Source organism: Acartia tonsa, chromosome 3 (assembly GCF_053477335.1).
Source record: "Acartia tonsa isolate MP-2025a chromosome 3, ASM5347733v1, whole genome shotgun sequence".
Taxonomy (NCBI): domain Eukaryota; kingdom Metazoa; phylum Arthropoda; class Copepoda; order Calanoida; family Acartiidae; genus Acartia; species Acartia tonsa.
In genome coordinates this window covers 11,712,622-11,735,642 of record NC_137262.1, presented here as the reverse complement: position 1 = coordinate 11,735,642, position 23,021 = coordinate 11,712,622, and the positions used below count along the sequence as shown (strand labels likewise).

The window sequence follows — 23,021 nt, the reverse complement described above, 5'->3', positions numbered from 1 at the left end:
TCGTATTTTAGACATGTTATTAAAATGGAAAAATATAAGATTAAATCCATGTTTATTATCCTTTAGGGGCTGATATGATTTTTTGTTATTTTGTTGTACCAACCTAATATAAAGTGATTTTTGATTTGTTGTAAGAAGTGAAGAAATATTATTGCCCGGATTTTTTTTTCTTTTAATGTATTTTGTCATCTCTTTTTTATAATCTCTATTAAAATAAAAACACTTAATCACACATTTTACCTCTTTATGTAAAAATTTAAATAAAATATATATCACAAAAATTGCTACATGCTAAAATATAGTTTTGTCTTTCAATCTATCGAACGCTATGCTTTAGTCAAACTGTCCTTAATTCAAATTAAAAATCACGAAACCTTCCTTGGATAATATTTGGTTGTATGTACAAATACTTCATATATTTTTTGAGTCTATGTCCCTAAAGGCCTTCAGTGAGGGGGGGGGGGAAGTGAAAAAGTCGATTATCCACTTTTTATTTTAGTTTTCAGAGGTTAGCAAGATCTTTTACTGCAGACGTTCATTTTAATAAAAGGATTATAATATAAAATATCTATAATACAAAGTAGAACGATGTCCGTCTGTCCGTCTGAAGCTTTAGAACTCAGTAACCACTGAACCGATTGGGCTCTACTCTACAGGGAATATACCTACAGGTCCTAATCAAATATGTCAAATTAAATATTATATATATTTACAAAATCTGTTGGGCGTTTACATATAATTAAAGATGAGAAAAGTAAACATGAATTACACAAATGTTTGTTTTACGTCAAAACTTTTTCTATTTAATTTACATGTCAAGTTTTCCTTGAGTTGAATATTTTACAATTGTGTTTTGTTAAAAATAAACAAAAATCTAGAATATTTGTTTTATCTTATTTGTTAAATACGCTTTTAATCCTATTATTTTAATTAGATAATAATAGGAATGTCATTAAAAAAGACATGATTTTTTTCTGGATTTTATCCCACTTATCTTAATGGGTCGAGAAGCTAATCCTACGGGGTTACTCAGTGTACAATATAACCCAACCTAGCCTGAGTAACAAACAAACAAACGAAAAACTACGTCCCTCTTTTATTTTCATTTTATTCCCAAAATATGGAGGGGGGGGGGGGGCGGGTGTGCTTAACAAAGCACCTAGTTGGATAATTTTATTGAAAAGATGGAAAATACCCTAAAAATCGTATTTAGGCATTTAATTTATTTTTGTTTCACCAGGAGGAAGATCTTGACAGCCAGCAGGGAGTTATCGACTTCTCTCTCTACCTGAGGAGCAAGCGTGACCTCCGTGATGATGATTCTACTGGCAGCAGCTCCTCTCTAGCTAACAGCACACATGGTGGCACAACTAGGCGAGAATTCCAATACATTCCATAAAAAATATTCAAGCTTAACATATCAAAAATTCAAATACTATTGACTATTTATTGTTACTTTTGACTGGATTAGAACCGGTTCTAAGCGATACTGAAAAGTCATGTATATTAACGTATTTTAATTATGATTCCACCTTGGCCAAAATGATTGAAATGAAAGATAGGAAAATTTTCTTTTCTTTTGGACCTTTTAAATTAAAGTATTCACCTGGGCCTCTTTACATTTACCTAACCTTATTACTCTACAGCTATATATTCTCTTCAGATATAGTAATGCTGGCGGATTCACTCAAAGTACCTAATCGAGCACAGAATCCCCCTCTACCCCCTTTTTTTTAACGTGAAAGTATGGGAATATTCGTTTTTTTTTCTCTCGGTTTTTTATAGCTATACCGTAATTAGATCTCCAAATCACCTTTGGGCCAAACAGATTGAAAAAATTATAATAGCCATTGAATTAATGTATGAATTCTGTGATTATTAGTATCAATGGTAGAGATGAATCAATCACAACAGTACTTGATCAGAAGAATTATATTGAAGAGTTGAATAGACATCTAAAGTAAGTTTTAATTTTGTTCAAAGAAAATATACAGAAACAAGGATGTCCAAGCTTTTTTGAGGTGGGGGGGGGGGGAATAAGGGATTTCAAAGGTTTGAAGAATGTAATTATTTTTTTTAAATTGGGAAAGGGTTAAAAAGAAGGATTTCTAAGTTTGTGGGAGTTTTAAAGCCCCCCCCCCCCATTTGACGTCTATAAACAGAAGACTCTTCTTTTTATTGGGTTGTGCAACTATATAACTATGACATAACCGTAAGAGTGAAAATTATATATATACTCTTTAATATTCTAAACCTTACTATAATATTTACTTAGTTGCTTTCTATGGCGAAAATAATCCTTCCACCCTCTCTACTTTGAAGTAAATTGAAAATAATGTGAAGGGGAAGGGGGGGGGTTTCAGATGTTAGTGTCTTAACTCTTATATCTTAGTAAAAGAAAACAAAATTATTAAAACCTTCCCAAATAAAACATTAAAACATTTTGATGTTTAATATATTATAGTGCTACTGTGGGCTCATTACAAGAAAGAGTTGAAGCTTTGTCAACAGAAATATTATCTATACACCCTGTATATAAATATAATAATATTATAGTGCTACTGTGGGCTCATTACAAGAAAGAGTTGAAGCTTTGTCAACAGAAAATGCTCTTATGAAAGAAGATCTAAATTTATCCAGAGATAACACAGAAAAAACTCAGGTTAATTTACATTACATGCAAATCCAAATAAAATCTAAAATGATGTCTAAGAGGGGCGGGAAAGGTGATAGGGGGAGTTACCCATAAAAAAAATAAGTTGACATAGACAACAACCCTTACTCTTCGAGAAATTTTACTTCATTGTTTTTTTTAATTATTAAAAAATAATGTTAAAATTTATTATTATTGCTAGATTGAGAACAAAAGATTGAGAGCAGAACTTGAAAGATACAGGTGAGCATTGAGTACATTTTAGGATAACAAAAACTTTACGAAAAAAATATTTGAAATTGTCCTTTATATTAAAAACAAGGATGATTACGCACAATAATAGTAAAGCTAGAAATTGGCGGTAGATATATTAAATTATCAAGAATTTAACTCAGTATTTTCAAAATACAACCTTAAAGCTAAATTTACTCTACTGAAATTGCTTGGTTCAGAACTTTAACGTCATTTTAACAAAAGTTCCCTAAAAGTTAGTTTTAAAAGATACCTAAATCCATCTAAACACAGAAAATAAAAATAAAAATAAGCTAAACAAACGTACTGACAGACACAAAAAACTAATCCAACAGCAAAGCTAAAAATATAAACTTGATTACCAAAAAGAATAAAGCTAGAAATACGCAAAATAAATGATATATTTATTTATAAATAGAAGTGTGAACAATTTATCATTCATTTTCAGCCACAAAAGCTCAATCTAAATCCAAATGGTTTCTCAAAAGATTCTATTTGCACTCTCATAAATAAATATATTTTGTGACAATATTTATTTTGCTTTTTATTATTGTCAGATGAAGAAAAAAGAACTGCTACTTTTGTAGATACAATTTTATTAGCATAGCTGCTCATTTACCTTATCTGTCCGTCCATCCGTCAACACTATGAGGGAAATGTTATTTTCTCAGCTGTTACTTAAGATAGATTGCTGAAATTTGTTTTGTCGATTCCCTGTACCATCCAGTATATAAATTACCTGTCTGTCATGCTTCAAAAGACAAAGATACTTATATTTTATAAAGATTAATGATTCATAAAAGTGTAAAATTTTAAAATGAAACGTATTTTATCTTACCAATAATAATAGGAACCAAACATTTCTGATGGAACGAGTTGATGGTTCAGTTAGTCACTAGGGGAAAATGACACACCATGAGATGCTACGCTACTCAAACAGAATTCTTAAGAAAAAATCTGAATTTTATATTTTTTTTTTTTTAGGAATATTGACAGATTAGCCGAAGAGCAAATTCCAGACAACGTCAGTATGTCTTTAGTTCAGGTACTGTTTTTTTCTCAAAGGTTTTATTCTAGAACATATTCAATGATATTTGTATAACTAGCCCGAGAGAGAGAGAGGGGGGGGACAACTTTATTAGACTAGTCCCCAAAGTTTTATAATAACGTCTTCTTATTCGTTGTCTTAACAACTTTGGGGACTATTGTGAATTGTGATTCTTTGAATTATTCAGTTGAATGTTCGATCGTTTCAACCATAAATTTAAAGGATGTATAATCATTGGGGAAATACATCAATTTATCGGCCATTGTCTTATCCCTATAGATCCCTGATAGCCAGCTATACTGTTAATTCTCTCCCACCTAGAGCGTGAAGATTGAATGTAGTTGACAATTGTAATTATTGTAATGTACCTAATTATACTCAACACAATGAAACAAGGTATAGATGTCTGTATACAATACAGTTAACATTTTACCATTTGTTCTAATTTTTGGTAAAGAAAAGATTAAAATTTATGCTAGGTTTAAGCAAAATGTCCTAAATATATCCTATAATATAAAGTAGTAGGTTTTTTTTTGTTTTCAGCTACAGATCTCGGAAAATGTGGTTCTGATTTGGTTGTACTTTTAAGGGAAGCTTTATTATTGTTTTAAGTTGGTTTTCGGCAATTTAACACCTAAAATTATTGCTTTTTCAAGAAAAAAATATGTACATTTATTTTTAATGATTTTTTGATGATGTACATTTTTCGCTGCCTTGTGTTAACATCTAGCTGTATGAATGAAAAGGAAACCAATTCCCCATGTCTAGTTAGCATATATTCAAGTTCATTAGTAATTTACAGGGATACCAGGGAATGGAAAATGGAAGATTAATAATCTAACAGATCAAGTAGAAAAAAACGAATAAGGAAACGTTAATTGATGCTCAAATCACATCCAACACACAATAATAAATTGTTTGCACTTGATATCACAAGAACCAACATGATAAGACCTGCAAAAACTATCAGACTCACAATTAAAACCTTTTTTATTTTAACTATTAAGTTTATTTAAAGGCAAGGATTTTGTATTGTGATTACAAAAACATAGACAGTTGTGTTTTATTAAATTATCGAAAAAATGCCGTCTTTCGTATTTCTAACTTGAGAAAAAAATTCTATTATTTTTAGTTGCATTCAGACAGAATATTACTTTATTGAGAGTTAGGGAAAGTTTTTTGTAATTAACTCTGTATAAATAATATCTATCAATAAAATACAAGGACTGGAAAACTATTGTTTAAAGAATATGAATAAAGCTCTGTATGATACAACAATATTATCAAATAAATCCAAAAGTATAGTAATATCAAGATGAGATAAAGTTTTGTAATATCTTTTAAAATAATTTTAGGAAAGACTGCCTTACTAAATATCATAGTTCTTTTTTTAATATTTGACATCTGCTTTTCAAGAAAACAACTTACAATTATCAAATCTACATTATATATTTGGACAATTATTTTCAACCTAAATTAACATGATTCAAATAAATAAAATGTCGCCCGAAATACATGACAAAAAAAAATTTCCAATTGTTGGCCCTAAATGGGTCTCTTGCTTATTACTACCTCCGATTATATAGGAAGTGGGTAAAAATATTTTCTTTTCTTCTATACTTTTTATTTGATAAGAAAAGAATAAAAGACTTATTGTGTAAATACTATACACACACACACACACACACATACATTATACATCTTATATTGGCATTGTGTGTAAATAATAGACCTAAGAATCTAAGAGGAGAGAGAGAGAGAGAGAGAGAGAGAGAGAGAGAGAGAGAGAGAGAGAGAGAGAGAGAGAGAGAGAGAGAGAGAGAGAGAGAGAGAGAGAGAGAGAGAGAGAGAGAGAGAGAGAGAGAGAGAGAGAGAGAGAGAGAGAGAGAGAGAGAGCGAGCGAGAGAGAGAGAGAGAGAGAGAGAGGCAGAGACATATAAAGCAGGCGTAAGTAAGTGGATTTGTGTATCAATATAAAGAAAGAGTGTCTGAAAAAAATTCATATAAAGATTATTTATCATTTACATTATAATTCATTAAACAAAACAAATTGTGACTTGAACCATGGTATTTCCTTTTTTTAAAAACATGTTTCATGATCATTGTCTTATTTTCAATTATATATAACCTTTAATATCTATAATACAAAGTAGAACGATGTCTATCTGTCCGTCTGTCTGTCCGTCTCAAGCTTAAGATCTCAGTAACCGCTGAACCGATTGGACTCTACTTTTCAGGGATTATACCTACTGGTCCTGTGATGGTTTTAAGCTATTTTCCTGGGGGGGGGGGGGACAACCCACCAACCCCCCGAAAAACTAAAAAAAACACCCTCCCATTTTTTTTTCTATGAGATATCCTTGGTCCTTTTTTTTGCAGGAGATTTCCTTGGTCCTTCTTATTTTTTTTTTTACGAATTTCATCTTAACTTTTTTTTTATCATCTCTTGGAGCAAAGCCCTTAGAGGCTAGAGGCTAAGCCGCTAGTGCTTAAATAAAGTTATTGAGAATGATAATTATAATATTTTATGTCATTGGAAGGAAAAAGTTACAAAAAAATAAACTGTATAAGAAAGATAACAAATTAAATTTGTATTACAATAAAGTAGTAAGTTGTATTTTTGTTTTGGAGTACAGTAAGTTCTCATAAACGGCTAGCCTTAATATTCAGAATATTGTTCGGGGAAAGTTTAGCTGGGGAAAAGTTGTATCACTCTCCTGAAGAGATATATTTCCTACATAACAAGGATGACAACATCCATAAAAGTGAAGCACTGAAACAGTAGGACAAACGGACATTAACACTTATATAGAGTCGAAGCAATATTGTAAGTAAATTTGTTAAAAACTGCTTGATACAGGATAATGTTTATGGACATACTTACATTTTTAAGACTTGATTATAGAGTTGCTTCGCTTATAACATTATACTTTATTGTCCCAGGAATCAACTTCCCAAAAATCAGATCAATCGGATGATTAGATCACATAGAAATTTGTTGCTAAAAAAGTAAAAAAAATCACATGTTTGAAATGGACGTAAGTACATTCTTATAATGATTATAGAGTTGCTACGCTTTCTAAATCGTACCTAACTACTAAAGGAATCACTATGGAAAGTTTGAAATCGATAGGACAATTTTAGCATGCCTAAATTAACGAAAAAAGCTATCTGTCTGTGACGGACGTACAGGCGGACGGACAGACCCTAATTATAGAAAAGCTTCGCTTTTAAAAATAAATACCCCCTTTAACCAAAAATAAATTTCCAAAACAGAACAAATGTGGGTGGGTACCTTGGGAACACTCCCTTTTTGAGGCAAAGATTTTGTGCAGGTGAGGAAAAAATAGAAGAAATCTGAATGAATGAATCAGAAAAGAACAAGGATGACAACATCCATAAAAGCGAAGCACTGAAACGGTAGGACAAACGGACATGAACACTTATATAGTGTCAGAACTGAAAAATCAGAATATAAATGTATAAGAGTCGAAGCAAAATTGTAAGTAAATTTGTTGAAAAACTGCTGATAATGTTTATGGACATACTTACATTTTTAGGACTGGATTATAGAGTTGCTTTGCTTATAACATTATACTTTTTTGTTCCACGAATCAGCATACCAAAAATCAGATAAATCGGATGATTAGATCACATAAAAATTTGTTGTTCAAAAAGTAAAAATATCAACATGTTTAAAATGAACGTACGGACATCCTTGTTATGATTATAAAGTTGCTACGCTTTCTCAATCGTACCTAACTACTAAAGGAATCACCATGCAAAGTTTGAAATCGAAAGGACAATTCTAACATGCCTAAATTAACGAAAAAAGCTATCCGTTTGTGACGGACGGAAGGACGGACGGACCGACCCTAATTATAGAAAAGCTTCGCACTTAAAAAAATGAATAAAAGGAAATAGATAGTAATATATGAAATATTTGTTCACAAATTGGTGAGATTACTTTAATGTCTCGGCTATAATAGAAAATACCACACATACACATTACACAGATTACAAATAAAACAATTAATGGCGCAATTTGGGCATAATTTAGCTTTTTTATTATTATTGTCTAGAATTTTCCTTGTCATGCTTTTACATTAAGAGATAATAAAACTGAAATGGTTTTATTGTTGATTAAGTTTAGGACTATAAATGCTTTTTTCATATTCATTAATATCCGGTGGACTAGAACCGGTTCTTATCCATACGTAAAAAACTACCTCTAGCATCGTATTGTTTCCAGTTTTTTTTACGAATATAGAAATGTACAATCACAAGATTAAAACTAGTTTTGTTAGCCGGTGCCTTCGGCACCACAGGGCTAAAAAAACTAGTTTTAATCTTATAATTGTACATTCTATATCCGCGGAAAGCCGTTTATAATACGATACGAGAAATAACTATTCTCGTATTCATTCGAATCCGGTGGATAGGAACCGGTTCTCATTCATACGTAAAAAGCTACGTCTATCATCGTATTGTATCCAGTTTTTTACGAATATAATGTATAATCATAAGATTAAAACAAGTTTTTTTAGCCCGTGTCTGAGGTATCTATGGGCTAAAAAAACTGGTTTTAATCTTATAATACGATGCGAGAATAGTTATTTCGTTATTGTACATTTTTATATTCGTAGAAAGCTGGATATAATACGATGCCAGACATAGTTTTTTCGTATGGATGAGAACCGGTTCCTATCCACCGGATTCGAATGAATACGAGAAAAACTATTCTCGTATTTATTCTAAACCAATGAACACAGTAATAGTGTCTGACTGATTATGACGTAACAAAAAAAATTAGCCAATGAGAGGCCACTATAAATTTTACCATTGGTCAATAACGGCCTCTCATTGGCTAATTTTTTTTGTTACGTCATAATCAGTCAGACACTATTACTGTGTTCAAACCAATTAATATCCGGTGGATTAGAACCGGTTCTCATCTATACGAAAAACTACTAGCATCGTATTGTATTATAATTTATAATTTTAAATCAACAAGTTTTTAGCCAAATCAAAGAAAGATTAGATTTTGATAGAACTTATTACAATGCTATGCAGTCAGCTATAATTGTAGAGTCGCTACACTTTTTAAATTGTGTCTAATAGTTGAAGGAATCAGCTTGCAAAGTTAAAATCTATGAAATGCCTTATTTAACGTTAAGGTATATCCTTTACGGACGAACGGACAAACTCTAACATCTAAATACAAAAAAGCTTCGCTTTATTTAAAAACAAGGGCTCGGCAGCCGTGCATCAACCGAGACTAACCTCATATATAAACCCATTTATGAAAATAGGGATTGCCATATATTGGTCAAGTTCAGACTTCCAGCTGATGTTTAAAATTGTAAGAGGTTTATTTCCCTGAGGTCAACAGGCGGCTGACACGCGTCTGCCGAGCATTGACGAAAACTAAACACTAATTAACATTTTTTGCTTTTTTTTAGTCTTCATATGAGAGTGGTATGAAAGAATTGAGTACAGAGTTCCGAGTTCGTCTCCAACAGGAAATAACTATGAGAGAAGAAGCCGAAACTCAGATTATAAAACAGGTAATGGGTCTACCAGGAAGGTACGGGACATTGGGCTGTTTATTACACTAGTCCCCAATGTTTTATAATGAAGTTTACTTATTTGTTGACTCAACAAATTTGGGGACTATTTTTTATTTTAAATGGTCGGTTCGTTAAGATGAGTGTCCAAACGTTTCAATTCCTAATTGTAATCTATAAAAGGGGTAATTTTGTGAATCATTATGGGGGGTGTACATAAATTTATCGGCCATTGTCTTATCCCTTTAGATCTCTGTGGGTTTACACACTGCACAGCTCAGGAATAAAGGATTATATCTATAAGAACTTTATTTAACAGACTTTAGATTTGTTTAAAATGCCTTCAGAAAGAAAAAAATCTACATTCTTTATTAGCTTAAGTCAATGAAAAATATGTTGGCTGTAGAACGTTGAAGACTTTCATTAAAACTGAATTGAGCTGTACATACCAGCAATCACCAACTTTTTCTACCATTAGTTTAAATCTAAAAAAGATATGTGTTCTTTTTATAATTTAGGATATACAAGAATTTATTGGCCATTATACTATAACTTCTAGATTATAATAATAAACAAATATTTATTTGTTCTCTGATTCTTAAAATATGAATAGATGATATTTTTACAAATGTACACAATCTTAATTACACTCTATTTCTGTTCTAAACTTAAAAATAACTTTTTTAATTTAAAGATTTTTAAAATTATTTAATGAATATTTTTAGGAGGGAGTAAGAAAGGAACTTGAGCAAAGGCTTGAGACCCAGCGAGTAGAAAACAAAGAGAAGCAGGTATAATTGTGTACTTTCTATTAATATATATGATTGCAATAACGGCTACGACCCTAGAGGTCCTCTTTCGTGGCAACGCCACTTAAAGGGCGTTTCTTCGTATTTTCACAGTAGCTTTTCTCCTATTTCTAGCCTTGCGGGGGGCTCTAATCCTGCGTGGCAATCACCTAGCAAAATATAACCTAACCTATCAAAAGCCATTTTGAAAATACGACGAATCGCAAAGGGCGTTGCCACGAAAGGGACTATACCCAAAATTTCTATATTTTAAAAATTTTAAATTATCCATATTATCCAGGGCTATTATTTTCCATACTTTCAACAATACTGGGATGAAACATAATAACTCTTATTTGTAGGTCATCATAGACTCGTTTAAGAGTCAACTTATAATAATCTTTATTTGTAGGACATCATATAATCGTTGAAGAGTCAACTTATAATAATCTTTACCTGTAGGACATCATAGACTCATTGAAGAGTCAACTTATAATAATCTTTATTTGTAGGACATCATAGACTAGTTGAAGAGTCAACTTATAATAATCTCTATCTGTAGGACATCATAGACTCGTTGAAGAGTCAACTGGAAGATATCAAGTGTATCAACCTGGAGATGTACACAAAACTAGCGGTAAAAATTTATTCTTACAATTGCAGAGCAGCAACTCTATGATCTAATGATTTTATTATATACATGTTGAATCTAGTGCAGTTCACGGTAAAATATTCCTGGTAAGGATTATCTTCCAAAATATAAGAATTTTAAAGGCTACTAACGGCCAAACGGTAGAACGTATAGATGGTCGCCCAAAATTTTAACCGACAAAAGAAAGCCCACAAATTGCAGTGCAAATGCGCGAAAAAAGACTAATTTTAAAGATAATCGTAACCAGGAAGATTTTGCCGTGAACTGCACTAGATCCTAAATGTCTTTTTTGAAGCAAACAATAAAAAATTTACTTCAAGTAATACAAAATTATACAATATCTTCAATGAATAAAATTTGAATAAATCAAAATTTATGGTTAAATAAATAGCAGAAATGATATACAGTATAGTATATAGCTAGCCAATCTAACCTAGAGTATATATTTTAACATAATTATAAACAAATATTGACAAAATTCCTTTGAGTTCAATTAGGTCATGATTAAGCACCCCCCCCCCCCCCTCCTGGATAGCAATATTGCAAAAATAAAAGAATATTTTTTATATTTGTGTGGGGGAATGTCTTGGCTTTAAGAAAAGTGCATCACATAACTTGCATAATTAATAAATCCAGGCTTTTGTAATCTGCTAATTTAAAAGTTATATGCCTCGAGTTTTTTATGATCTGAGTATTTTTACATGTTGGGTCCTTAACCATTCGTCCTACTTAGTAATCTGCTAATATCACAAATTAACTAAACCTTTTTGTAAATACGTCGCCCAGTAACCGGTTAGCGGATTTAAATGAAGAGGTCCAAATGAAATGATAGGATAATGTCAATATTTGCATTGAGTTATGATTTAAACTTGGGCTCAACTGCTGCATCTAAAATTTTCAGAATACCAATGCGAAACTTTGGCTTTACTATTTCAGATAGTTTAATTATTTTTTTTTTTGGAAAATTATAATTTTATAATTTTTTATGTAACTGGACCAAGTGTCTCAAAAATCAGCCATGTGACGTGATAAAAATGAGGGATTATCCATCTATTTTTTAGGGTTTTCTTTCCCACTTCTCATCTCATCTCCCTCATTTTTATGACTTCACATGGCTGATTTTTAAGACAATTTGTCCAGTTATTTTTTGATGTATTTACGTTCAGAAGAAAGCTACTCTATAATAAAAAATGTCCGTCTGTTTGTCAGTACACATTGTACGTGAATGAGGACACTTAATTTTCTTTGCATCTAAAACATTTTTGCCATATTTTTTTGTGAAGATTCCCATGACAATTAAAAAACTGTGACTACTTTTATTATGTTTTGTAACTAATAGATTTTTTCGTCCAATTGTTAACTTTCTCATTTTAATAACAGTTTCTTAGTGGGTCACAAATCATTTAATTACTAAAAATATATATTTATGTCTGCTTACATTTATCTATCTATCAAATTATCTAAGATAAAAACATCTTCTTCGTAGCTGTCTATAGTGCCCTAGCAAAATGGTGATAGATGTCACTGCTTTTGGCCTACCTTTTCTATTGATGTCAGGAAATACCCTATACCACATCTCTTTTCTAGGAGGGTTTCTTTCCCCCTTTCCTTTATCTTTTCCTCTAACATGACGTCAATAGAATGGGTAGGTCAAACGCTGTGACTTCTATCCCCATTTTCCTAGGGCCCTAAACACAGCTACATATTTTTCCCTAGTATTCAATATCCTATTATATAAAATAGTACGCTTTTTTTTGTCTGTAGCGAAGGATCTCGCTAACTTTCTAACCAATATGGTTCTCTTTTACAGTATAGGTCCATGAAATGTTTTTAACTATTTGTGGGGAGGGTATCCCCACCCTCCCAAATAAAAATGACCCCACCCCCCAAAAACAAAATATTTTTTTTTACTTTTTCTTTTTAAAACTCAAATTAAAAATTGAGAGGGTGTTATTTTCCACCTCCCACCTTAGTTGCCCCTAGAGGCTTCTAGTGGAGGGGAGCAGCTAGTATTAATATATAATATTTAGGAATGTGAGTATGAGATAAGTCAGAAGGGAGAGTTAGTCGCCAAACTTGAGGCCAAAACCAAAGAGATTAGTACCATGCTAACCAATCTTAATAATGTTACCATGACTTGTGATAAATGTTAAGTTATTAGTTATTTCTCGCATCGTATTACAAACATCTTTCCGCGGATATAAAATGTACAATTATAAGATTAAAACCAGTTTTTTTAGCCCCGAGGTGCCGAAGGCACGGGCTAAAAAACTTGTTTTAATATTATGATTGTACATTTTTATATTCGTAGAAAATTTTATATAATACGATGCTAGACATAAATTTTTCGTATGGATGAGAACCGGTTCTAATCCACCGGATTCGAATGAATACGAGAAAATTCTTTATTTCACCCTAAATCATTAATTTTAATTAGATTTATAACAAATCCAAAAGAAAGACGATAACAAGGGAATAATGCTTTATTTCTCCACACACAATTCTTAGACTAAAGTTAAAGATTTTGTTATTATTTTGTAAGTTGCACTATTCAGGGTTTAAAGCTAATTTGTCAGAAAAATAACATTTATACTTTATTATCAAAAAATTGAAATACTAGTTTTTTTAGAATGAAAGGGGCTAATTGAGTTTTAATTTATAACTGTAATCTTTAAACATTGGCCGTCCTTAAACCAAGTTATGAAACAACAACAAAAATTACTGAAATTGCAAAACTTTAAGACCAAATATTTGTCTTCCTTTAATATTAAATCATTTGAAAAAAAAACTTTTTATAATTAATGTTTAATTATCTATTCATGTATCCACATATCTAATCAGAAATAAAATGTTTTTAGTTAATAAAGTATTTTTTTTTTAATTGTCATTTTTAATTTTTAGTACATTTTAACTAATATTTGCTTTATAAAATTATTGTTATTTCCAAGTTTAAATTTATAAAAACCTTCAATGGATTTTTGGCAATCTTGTTTTGCTCATTCATCAGCATTTTCTATTAAATTTCCACATTCTAACTTCATTAATAACTCAAAATCAACTCTTTTTTTTTCAATTCAGCAGCCCCAACATAAAGATAAAGAACAGGGATATAGGAATGGTAAATTTTGTCTAAAGCACCATGTTGTTATTTTCCATTCTTGAATTGCTTGTTAAACTTTTTCCATGCTACTTTAGAGGTGTTTAAAAAGGGATATTTAAGTCTTACTTACAAGATAATAATGCCTGCAATAATTATGTTAAATTTGAGAACTTACACCTAAGTTAATTTTGTGTTTGAAAAGTAATCAGTAGCTTTGCCCATAGCTTAAAGGGTAATGAAGTTGTGGTCTTCAATATGGAGATACCCATTGATTGAAGATGATTAAAGTCCCTCAACAGATTATGACGTCATACGATAGAATAGCCAATGAGAGGCCAGTATACACTGTAATTGACCAATAGTAAAATTCATGCTGGCCTCTCATTGGTTATTTTATTGTATGACGTCATTATCTGTTGAGGGACTTTAATCATCTTCCATTGATTCTTTGAAGATTACTTTTAGTCTTCATTAACATCGTTTCCATAATATAGTTCAGGATGGAGAGGGGGTGGGGGTTATCTTATCCCATCAAAACTATCCTTTAAAAATATATCAAAAGTACATCAAAGCTCGTTTTCGACTCAATTTACCTATACTTTAATCCCCAAATATAATGCATTTTCTTTTACAACATTGTTTGCCTGGAAAAATGTTTTATCAACAAAATTGCAAGTTTTAACAAAAGAGAATGTTTTACAACTCCAGTGCAGAGTGCATCAAAATTAAACATTTTTTGCATCTCATTTTAATAAAGCTTAGTCAGAAAAAAAGGCAACTTTATGCATATTTATTCCCAAGGGCTCGGCAGCTGCGTGTAAGCCGCGCAAAAGCAGCTTATCTAAACCCGTTTTGGTACCCAAATACTTTTGATGGCAAACAGATTGCCATAATAGTGACAGTTTTAGACATCCAGCTGTTTTAAAAGTACGAAACGTCGATTTTCTGCGGCTTACAGGTGGCTGGCGAGTTTAATCCTTTATTTTTGGCCAAAAAAAATGTTAAGATTTGAAAAGCCTTACAATTAATTTAGCCATTAAAATATACTCTTGTAAACTTTGTTATTTATTTAAAATAAAATAAGCGCATAATTATCAAATTTATACTTTTCCCTAAATTATTTTGAGCATTTTTTTCTTCATTTCTTTAGATACATTTTACCTTTCAGAATAAACATAAATTGTAATTTTATGAAAATATTAATGTAAGCATAAAAATTTAATGTAATAATAACAATTATATCATGTCATCAGTCAGTTAATCAAATATAAATCTATAAATTCATTTTAGTTTTTTTTTCGGGTATAGTAGTTTAAAATATTTAAAATAAAAAGATTTTTTTAAAAGCTAATTATATTATGAAATAAAACGGCAAGTTTTTGCCCGACATACCATAGGTATAAAGTAGGTGCGCTATTCTTGAAAGCAGTATTTGAGTATTTTTTTATTCCATATAGCTAATACCAACAATTAAATTATTATTTCGGGGGAAAATCACGAAACCTATGCGTGATTTTCAGCTGTCGTTGGAAGTGGGGGGGGGGGGGGGCAACACTATTAGAATGGACGACCTTTCATCTACCCCCTAAATAAAATTTTACATTTATTTTGCTTGTTGGTTATACTTATATACCATAGTTACTGCAAGCTGACAAAAGCCGTAAATGTACTATTAGGCCAATTAGTTAGTGCATTGCGGATGGCTTTTGGTTACTGAGTACTCATTTAAACCTCCCTATAATTGAATTATATCATGTTTGTTTCTAGAAATACTTTGCCATTCCTTTGACAGATAATATCAATGAGAGAGAGGGGGGGGGGGACAATGGACTATCCCCAAACCGACCGTGGCTCAACACGTAGCGCATCCGCTCGTCGTCGGGAAGGTGATAGGTTCGAATCTCGGTCCGACACCGCGTCATAACTAAAGACGTTAAAAATGGTTTATACTGCTGATATGTCAGTTGCGCGACATAAATAGTTAGATTTGGGGGAATGCCTTGGCCCAAAACAGGCGCAATTCGTTACCATGCATAGTTGGTACTTCTCAGACAAAGGTCGTGCATCACAGAGAGTTGGTTGTCTGTTGGATGTTACTTAACCTAATATCCTTGGGTGTTTGGACAGAGAAGGGTGCGTAACAGTCATCCTTAGTTCTCCTGGATTGCTGGACCAGGACCTGGACAGTACATCAAGTCGATAAGGTCCTTGACTCCAATCCCGCCCGTACGAGGTAATTAAAGGTAAAATCCCCAAAGTTGTATATTAACGTTTTCTTATTTGTTGGCTTAACAACTTTAGGGACTTTAGTGAATTTTGTTTGATTGATTCTTTAAGTTGAGTGCTTAAAAGTTTCAACCAGGAATTGTAATCTACAGAATGGGTAATTTTGTATTATTGGGGATGTATATTAATGTATCGGCCATTGTCTTATCCCTTTAGATCCCTGAATTTCATTGGTTTATGTCGACTTTAAGCAATTAAGTAATTAAAAGTGACTATTTTGTGAGAATAACTTCACCATTTTGATTTTGAAAGCAATAAAAGGATGCTTTGTATTATAACTTTATAAGGTAAAATCATATTTCATGTACATGCAATACATACTGGATGTAATAAATATGTTGGTATGGTAAAATTGTAATATGTATTTTCTGTTATTCATGTAAACATAAATTCCGCATTCATATGATAAACGATCTAAATATATAACAAACATTTAAAATGTTCCCTCAAAGACAACTTAAATTTTAATTTTAGTATACTTTTTTAGTTTTTGTCAAAATGTAACGTCTTTAAAATACATGTATCGTTAGGTTGTCCACCAAAAAGAAAAGGAAAGTCATAAGATTTTTTAGTTTTCTATTTCCCTATCCGCGGACAACCGTTTTTTTTACTTTATCGATAAACGCCCCCAAAATTTGTGGGTAAAAATTACATTAGTTTCCTGGAGACCCTTTATGAATTCCGTTAACTGCCGGAAACCCTTTATCAATTCCATTTTTATCCTAGAGGCCTTGCAAAATTTTTTTAATATTTGGAAGAATTTAAAATTTTAAATGAAATATATGCCGATATCATGTGCCTTTAAACTATATTTAAATATAAAAAAAATAATTTATTTTAATAATGCAACGAAGCTTAGGTGATATAAGACTGCAAGGTGCAATAAGATATATAGGCAAATATGCTTACAGAATGAAGGAAGCTGAGTTTTATAGAACAAAGTACAAACTTTAAAAAAATAAAACATAACTGTATATAAAAGATGAACGATGAAAAAAAGACTTCATATTTTTTGGAATTAATTTTATCTTACATGTAAAAAGTACCTTTACTTTGACTTTCAAGATCTAGCTATATCAAAACTTTATTTTTGTGGTGTTTTTGCTGAAACATTGTAATAACAAACATTTAAATACTTTGATTTATGTACCAACGGTAAATATGAATATAAGCTTTAGAAATACATTAATAATCAAAAAGGTAAATAACAAGTTTGGATACAAGATAAAACGTTTGCTTAAATTCATCCCAATAGTTAAAAGGTTGAATATCAGCATGTTTTAAATAGACATACGGACTTTCTGCTAACGATTATAGAGTTGCTGCGCTTTGTAAGTCGTACCTAACTGTTATAGGAATCATCATGTAAAGTTTGAAATCTATAGGACAATTCTAACCTGTTTAAATTATCAAAAAGATCTAATCGCTACGGACGGACTGTCCCTAATAATATAAAAGTTCGCTTTTAAAAATTATAAAATTAAAACCAGTTTTCTTAGCCCTGCGTCATATTTTATTGGTAGCAAAGGTGTACTTTCCCACGAACCCTCCTCCTTTGTCCTACTTTTTGGCTAGCTAGGAGGGTTTAGATGTAATTTACGTTTTCAGAATAACGGGGGATTACAAATTACGAAAGAAATACAAAGAAATTAACAAAGAAGCTATATATTAATAAAATTAGAAAGTTTCATGATTCATGTATTAAAATCTCAGATGTTTTTAAATAAAAAAAAAACTAGGATGACAACATCCATAAAAGCAAAGCACTGAAACGGTAGGACAAAATGACATTAACACTTATATAGTGTCAGAACTGAATAATGATTATAGAGTTGCTACGCTTTCTAAATCGTACCTAACTATTAAAGGAACCACCTAGCAAAGTTTTAAACCAATAGGTCAATTCTAACATGCCTAAATTAACGAAAAAAGCTATCAGTCGCGGACGGACATTCGGATGGACCGACTCTAATGATAGAAAAGCTTCGCTTTTAAAAAGTAAAAGAAGGGGATCGTTTTTGTTTTGTAACATTGTATTTCTTATATGTTTTTAAAAGCGAAGCTTTTCTATAATTAGGGTCGGTCCGTACGTCCGTCACAAACGGATAGCTTTTTTCGTTAATTTATGCATGTTAGAATTGTCCTATCGATTTCAAACTTTGCATGATGATTCCTTTAGTAGTTAGGTACGATTTAGAAAGCGTAGCAACTCTATAATCATTACAAGAAAGTCCGTACGTCCATTTTAAACATGTTGATTTTTTTACTTTTTAAAAGCGAAGCTTTTCTATAATTAGGGTCAGTCCGTCCGTCCGTACGTCCGTCCGTCACAGAGAGTTAGCTCTTTTCGTTAATTTAAACAGGTTAGAATTGTCCTATCGATTCCAAACTTTGCATGATGATTCCGATAGTAGTTAGGTACAATTAAGAAAGCGTAGCAACTCTATAAACAATACCAGAATGTCCGTACGTCCATTTTAAACATGTCAATTTTTAACTTTTTTGACAACAAATTTTTGTATGTTAAAATTAGCCGATTCCTCAGATTTTTTGAAAACTGATTCCTATTACAACAAGTTTCAATGTTATAAGCGAAGCATCTCTATAAACAAGTCCCAAAAATGTAAGTATGTCCTTGAACAGTATCATCTATTCATGCAGTTTTGCAACAAATTTTCTTAAAATATTGTTTGTACTGATACATTAATATTCTGCTAATTCAGTTCTGACAATCTACAAGTGTTAATGTTCGTTTGTCCTTCCGTTTCAGAGCTTCGCTTTTATGGATGTTGTCATCCTTGTTTTAACAACAAATTCTTATGTGATCTAATCATCGGATTGATCTAATTTTTGGTATGTTGATTCTTGGGACAACAAAGTATAATGTTATAAGAGAAGCAACTCTATAATCAAGTCTTAAAAATGTAATTATGTCCATAAATATTATTCTGTATCAAACAGTTTTTCAACAAATTTACTTACAATTTTGCTTCGACTCTCTTACATTTATATTCTGATTATTCAGTTCTGACACTTTATAAGTGTTAATGTCCATTTGTCCTAACGTTTCAGTGCTTCGCTTTTAAGGATGTTGTCATCCTTGTTTTATAGAAATGATTTAAAGACAATTTAAGAATTTAACTTTTTAGACATTCCGTTGTTTGTTCATCGTACATATAAGAGACATGATAATTCATTAATAGCCTTAAACAGACTAATACTACGCTTACCTTAAAATTAAATATAGAAGTCGTCTATTTTTCATATTTTCAATAGAAATTTTCATTTTTTATTTAGAACTAGCGGGTTCGCCTCTAGCCTCTGGGGGCTTTGCCACAAAAAAGTAATTATACAAAAAGAAAGTACCTCTGAAAATGCCACCACTAATTTCAAATAATTGAAAAAATTGGGAGGGATTTTTTTCATTTTGGGGGGTTGGGGGTGCCCCACCCCCCAAGAAAATAGCCTAAAACCACCACAGGACCAGTAGGTATATTCCCTGAAGAGTAGAATCCGATCGGTTCAGTGGTTACCGAGATCTCAAGGGACAGACGGACGGACAGACAGACAGACATCGTTCTACTTTGTATCATAGATGTATATACTAGAGTACCCCTGGGATGAATTTAAAATAGCCCAAAACAATGCTAGGGCTTAAGGGAAGCTTCTTTAAAATAAAGGTTCAATGGTGAGCGAGATCTTATCGGGAAAAAGCCCCATCCACTACTTTTTTGTTTCACAATCTTATAAAAGTCTGTCTTAAACCCTCCTTTGAAAAAAACACCCTAAGCGTTTGGATGAATTTACTTTGTAATTTACAATTTTTAAAAATTTCTTTTTAACCATAATTAAGGTAAGGCTTCAATATATAATTTGTGTACCTTGCCTTACATTAGAAATATAAACCCGCGACCGCGGCTCAACACGTAGCGAATCCGTTCGTCGTCGGGAAGGTAATAGGTTCGAATCTCGGTCCGACACCGCGTCATAACTAAAGACGTTAAAAATGGTTCCCACTGCTATTATGTCAGATGTGCGACGAAAATAGTTATTGGGGGGAATGCCTTGGCCCAAAACAGGCACAGTTGAGACTTCTCAGACAAAGGTCGTGCATCTTAATGTCATGAATAACCTTGCAGGGCGATTCCTGTAACATTTAGGTCTGTACTGGATAGCAAAAAAATATTAATTAAATTAAAATGTTACACAATCATCCTATAACATGAAAATGTTTATAAGACTTTGGAGACTAGTGTAATAAACATCACAATGACCTCTCCCTCGCTGTGTTTTCGTTCTTGTTGTAGGACTTCAACTTAAATGCGCGCGCGCTTTTAATTTTCTACATTCTACACCTTTATATCATACTACTACCAGTTGCCCTAAACCCAATTCGATACTATCCAGCAAACCACACACACACGTTATATGTATGAAAGTTAATATGTTTACATGTTTCATTATATGATATGCTTTAGTATAGATCAAATTTAAAATTGTCCTTTTAAAATCAACATGTTTTTTAATGAACAAGGATGACAACATCCATAAAAGCAAAGCTCTGAAACGATATGACAGACGAACATTAACTTTTGTTGAGTGTTAGAACTTAATATACAAAATATGAAAATATAAGGTTTGACAAAGTTATACGTAAATTTGTTGCAAAACTTCTAAAATACAGAATTCTGTTTAAGGACATACTGGCATTTCAAATACTTGATTATAGAGATGCTTCACTCATAAAATTGTACATTATTGTAATAGGAATCAGTAATCCAAAAATCAGATTAATCGGATGATTATATCACATAAAAAATTGTTATTAAAAAAGTAAAAAAATCAACATGTTAAAAATTGACGTACGGACATTCTGGTAACGATTATAGAGTTGCTACGCTTTTTAAATCGTACCTAACTACTACAGGAACCATCATGCAAAATTTGAAATCGATAGGACAATTATAATATGCCTAAACTAACGAAAAAATTTATCCGTTACGGACGGAATGATGGACTGACGGACGGACGGACTGACCGACCCTAATTATAGAAAAGCTTCGCTTTTAATAATCAGAATATAAATGTATAAAAGTCGAACGAAGTAAATCTGTTGAAAAACTGCTGAAATACAAGATATTGTTCAAGGACATATTTACATTTTTAGGACTTCATTATAGAGATGCTTCGCTTAGAACAATGTACTTTGTTGTCCTAGGAATCAGTATTCCAAAAATCAGACCATTCGGATAACTCTATCACATAAACATTTGTTGATAAAAAGGTTGAAAATCAACAGGTTTAAAATGAACATACGGACTTTCTGGTAACGATTATAGAGTTGCTTCGCTTTATAACTCGTACCTAACTGCAATAGGAATCATCATGCAAAGTTTGAAGTCGATAGGACATTTCTAAATTGCCTAAATCAACGAAAAGAGCTAACCGTTACGGATGTACGGACCAACCCTAATTATAGAAAAGCTTCGATTTTTCCGTGTGATTTGAGATGGTCAACTTTCTATACTTTACTTAAACAATATTCTTTTTTGTTTGCACTGCTGTCAGTTTGTTTTCTCGTTGTTTGCATTATTCTGTCAGTTTTTAGTAGCGAAGCTACTCTATAATTCACGTTGTCTTTCCGTCTATCAGGCATTAGAGTAAAACACACTAGAGAGGAAAGGGTTAAATAACTGTATCTCCCCATCGCATCAACCTTGTGCAACTTTTCTATTGGGTCATTGAAAATCAACTAATGGTGTCGCTTATATCAAAACAGCCAAGTAGCAGAAAATAATTTAGTCCGTCCGTCTGAGACAGAAAGAGGGAAACATGATTTACTCGGTTCCTATAAAAGATAGAATACTGAAACTTTTTGACAACATTTCCATTATTAAGGAGAACAATTAACTACAAAACATCAATGGCGGCCGGACTGCTTTTTAGCAGGTTTTAGGCTATTTTTATATTTTCCACATTTTTCCCCATATCTTTGGTGTTTATGGTCCGATTTCAAATTTTTTTCAGTTAAAGATATCAAAATTAAATTTCCCGTCGTTTGAAGAAAACAACAATGACGGTCAGACTGCCTTTTTGCAGGTTTTTGTCTATTTTATATATTTCACATTTTCCCCCATATATTTGGTGTTTATGGTCCGATTTTCAAAATTATTTCAGTTAAAGATATTAAAATTAAATTTGCCGTCGTTTGAAGAAAACAACAATGACGGTCAGACTGCCTTTTGCAGGTTTTTCGCTATTTTTATATATTTCACATTTTCCCCCATATCTTTGGTGTTTATGGTCCGATTTTCAAATTTTTTCAGTTATCGAGATTAAAATTAAATTCTTAGTGCTTCAAGAAAAGAAAACATGGCGGTCAGACTACCTTTTATTAGGTTTTTGGCTATTTTTATATGTTTTACATATTTCCCCATATCTTTGGTATTTTTAGTTCGATTTTCAAACTTTTTTGCGATGACAATATTAAAATATATTTTCCCATTGTTATGAGCATCTAGTATGTAATTTGCTTTAACTGTCGTCATCATCCAAAGTAAAACAATTTATTTTCTCCAATAAATCTATTCTTGATTAATTGGATAATTGATAATTACAGAAAAGCTTCGCTTTTAAAAATTGTTCTAGTGAAAGTCCTTTTAAACATAATTGTGC

The 23,021-nt window shown here is 31.8% G+C and overlaps 1 protein-coding gene across 1 annotated transcript in view; it reads left to right on the top strand.

The window, feature by feature from the left end:
* The window catches only part of LOC145313318 (protein RUFY3-like), an 88,211-nt gene extending 74,476 nt beyond the window's left edge, over positions 1-13,735 (top strand). The window contains exons 11-19 of the mRNA XM_080152666.1: positions 1,241-1,374; positions 1,883-1,960; positions 2,557-2,662; positions 2,856-2,896; positions 3,890-3,950; positions 9,416-9,520; positions 10,246-10,311; positions 10,871-10,945; positions 12,991-13,735. Coding sequence (XP_080008792.1) covers positions 1,241-1,374; positions 1,883-1,960; positions 2,557-2,662; positions 2,856-2,896; positions 3,890-3,950; positions 9,416-9,520; positions 10,246-10,311; positions 10,871-10,945; positions 12,991-13,113 — 789 coding nt within the window. The 3' untranslated portion in view covers positions 13,114-13,735. The remainder of the gene's footprint in view (positions 1-1,240; positions 1,375-1,882; positions 1,961-2,556; positions 2,663-2,855; positions 2,897-3,889; positions 3,951-9,415; positions 9,521-10,245; positions 10,312-10,870; positions 10,946-12,990) is intronic.
* Positions 13,736-23,021: the final 9,286 nt, after the last annotated feature.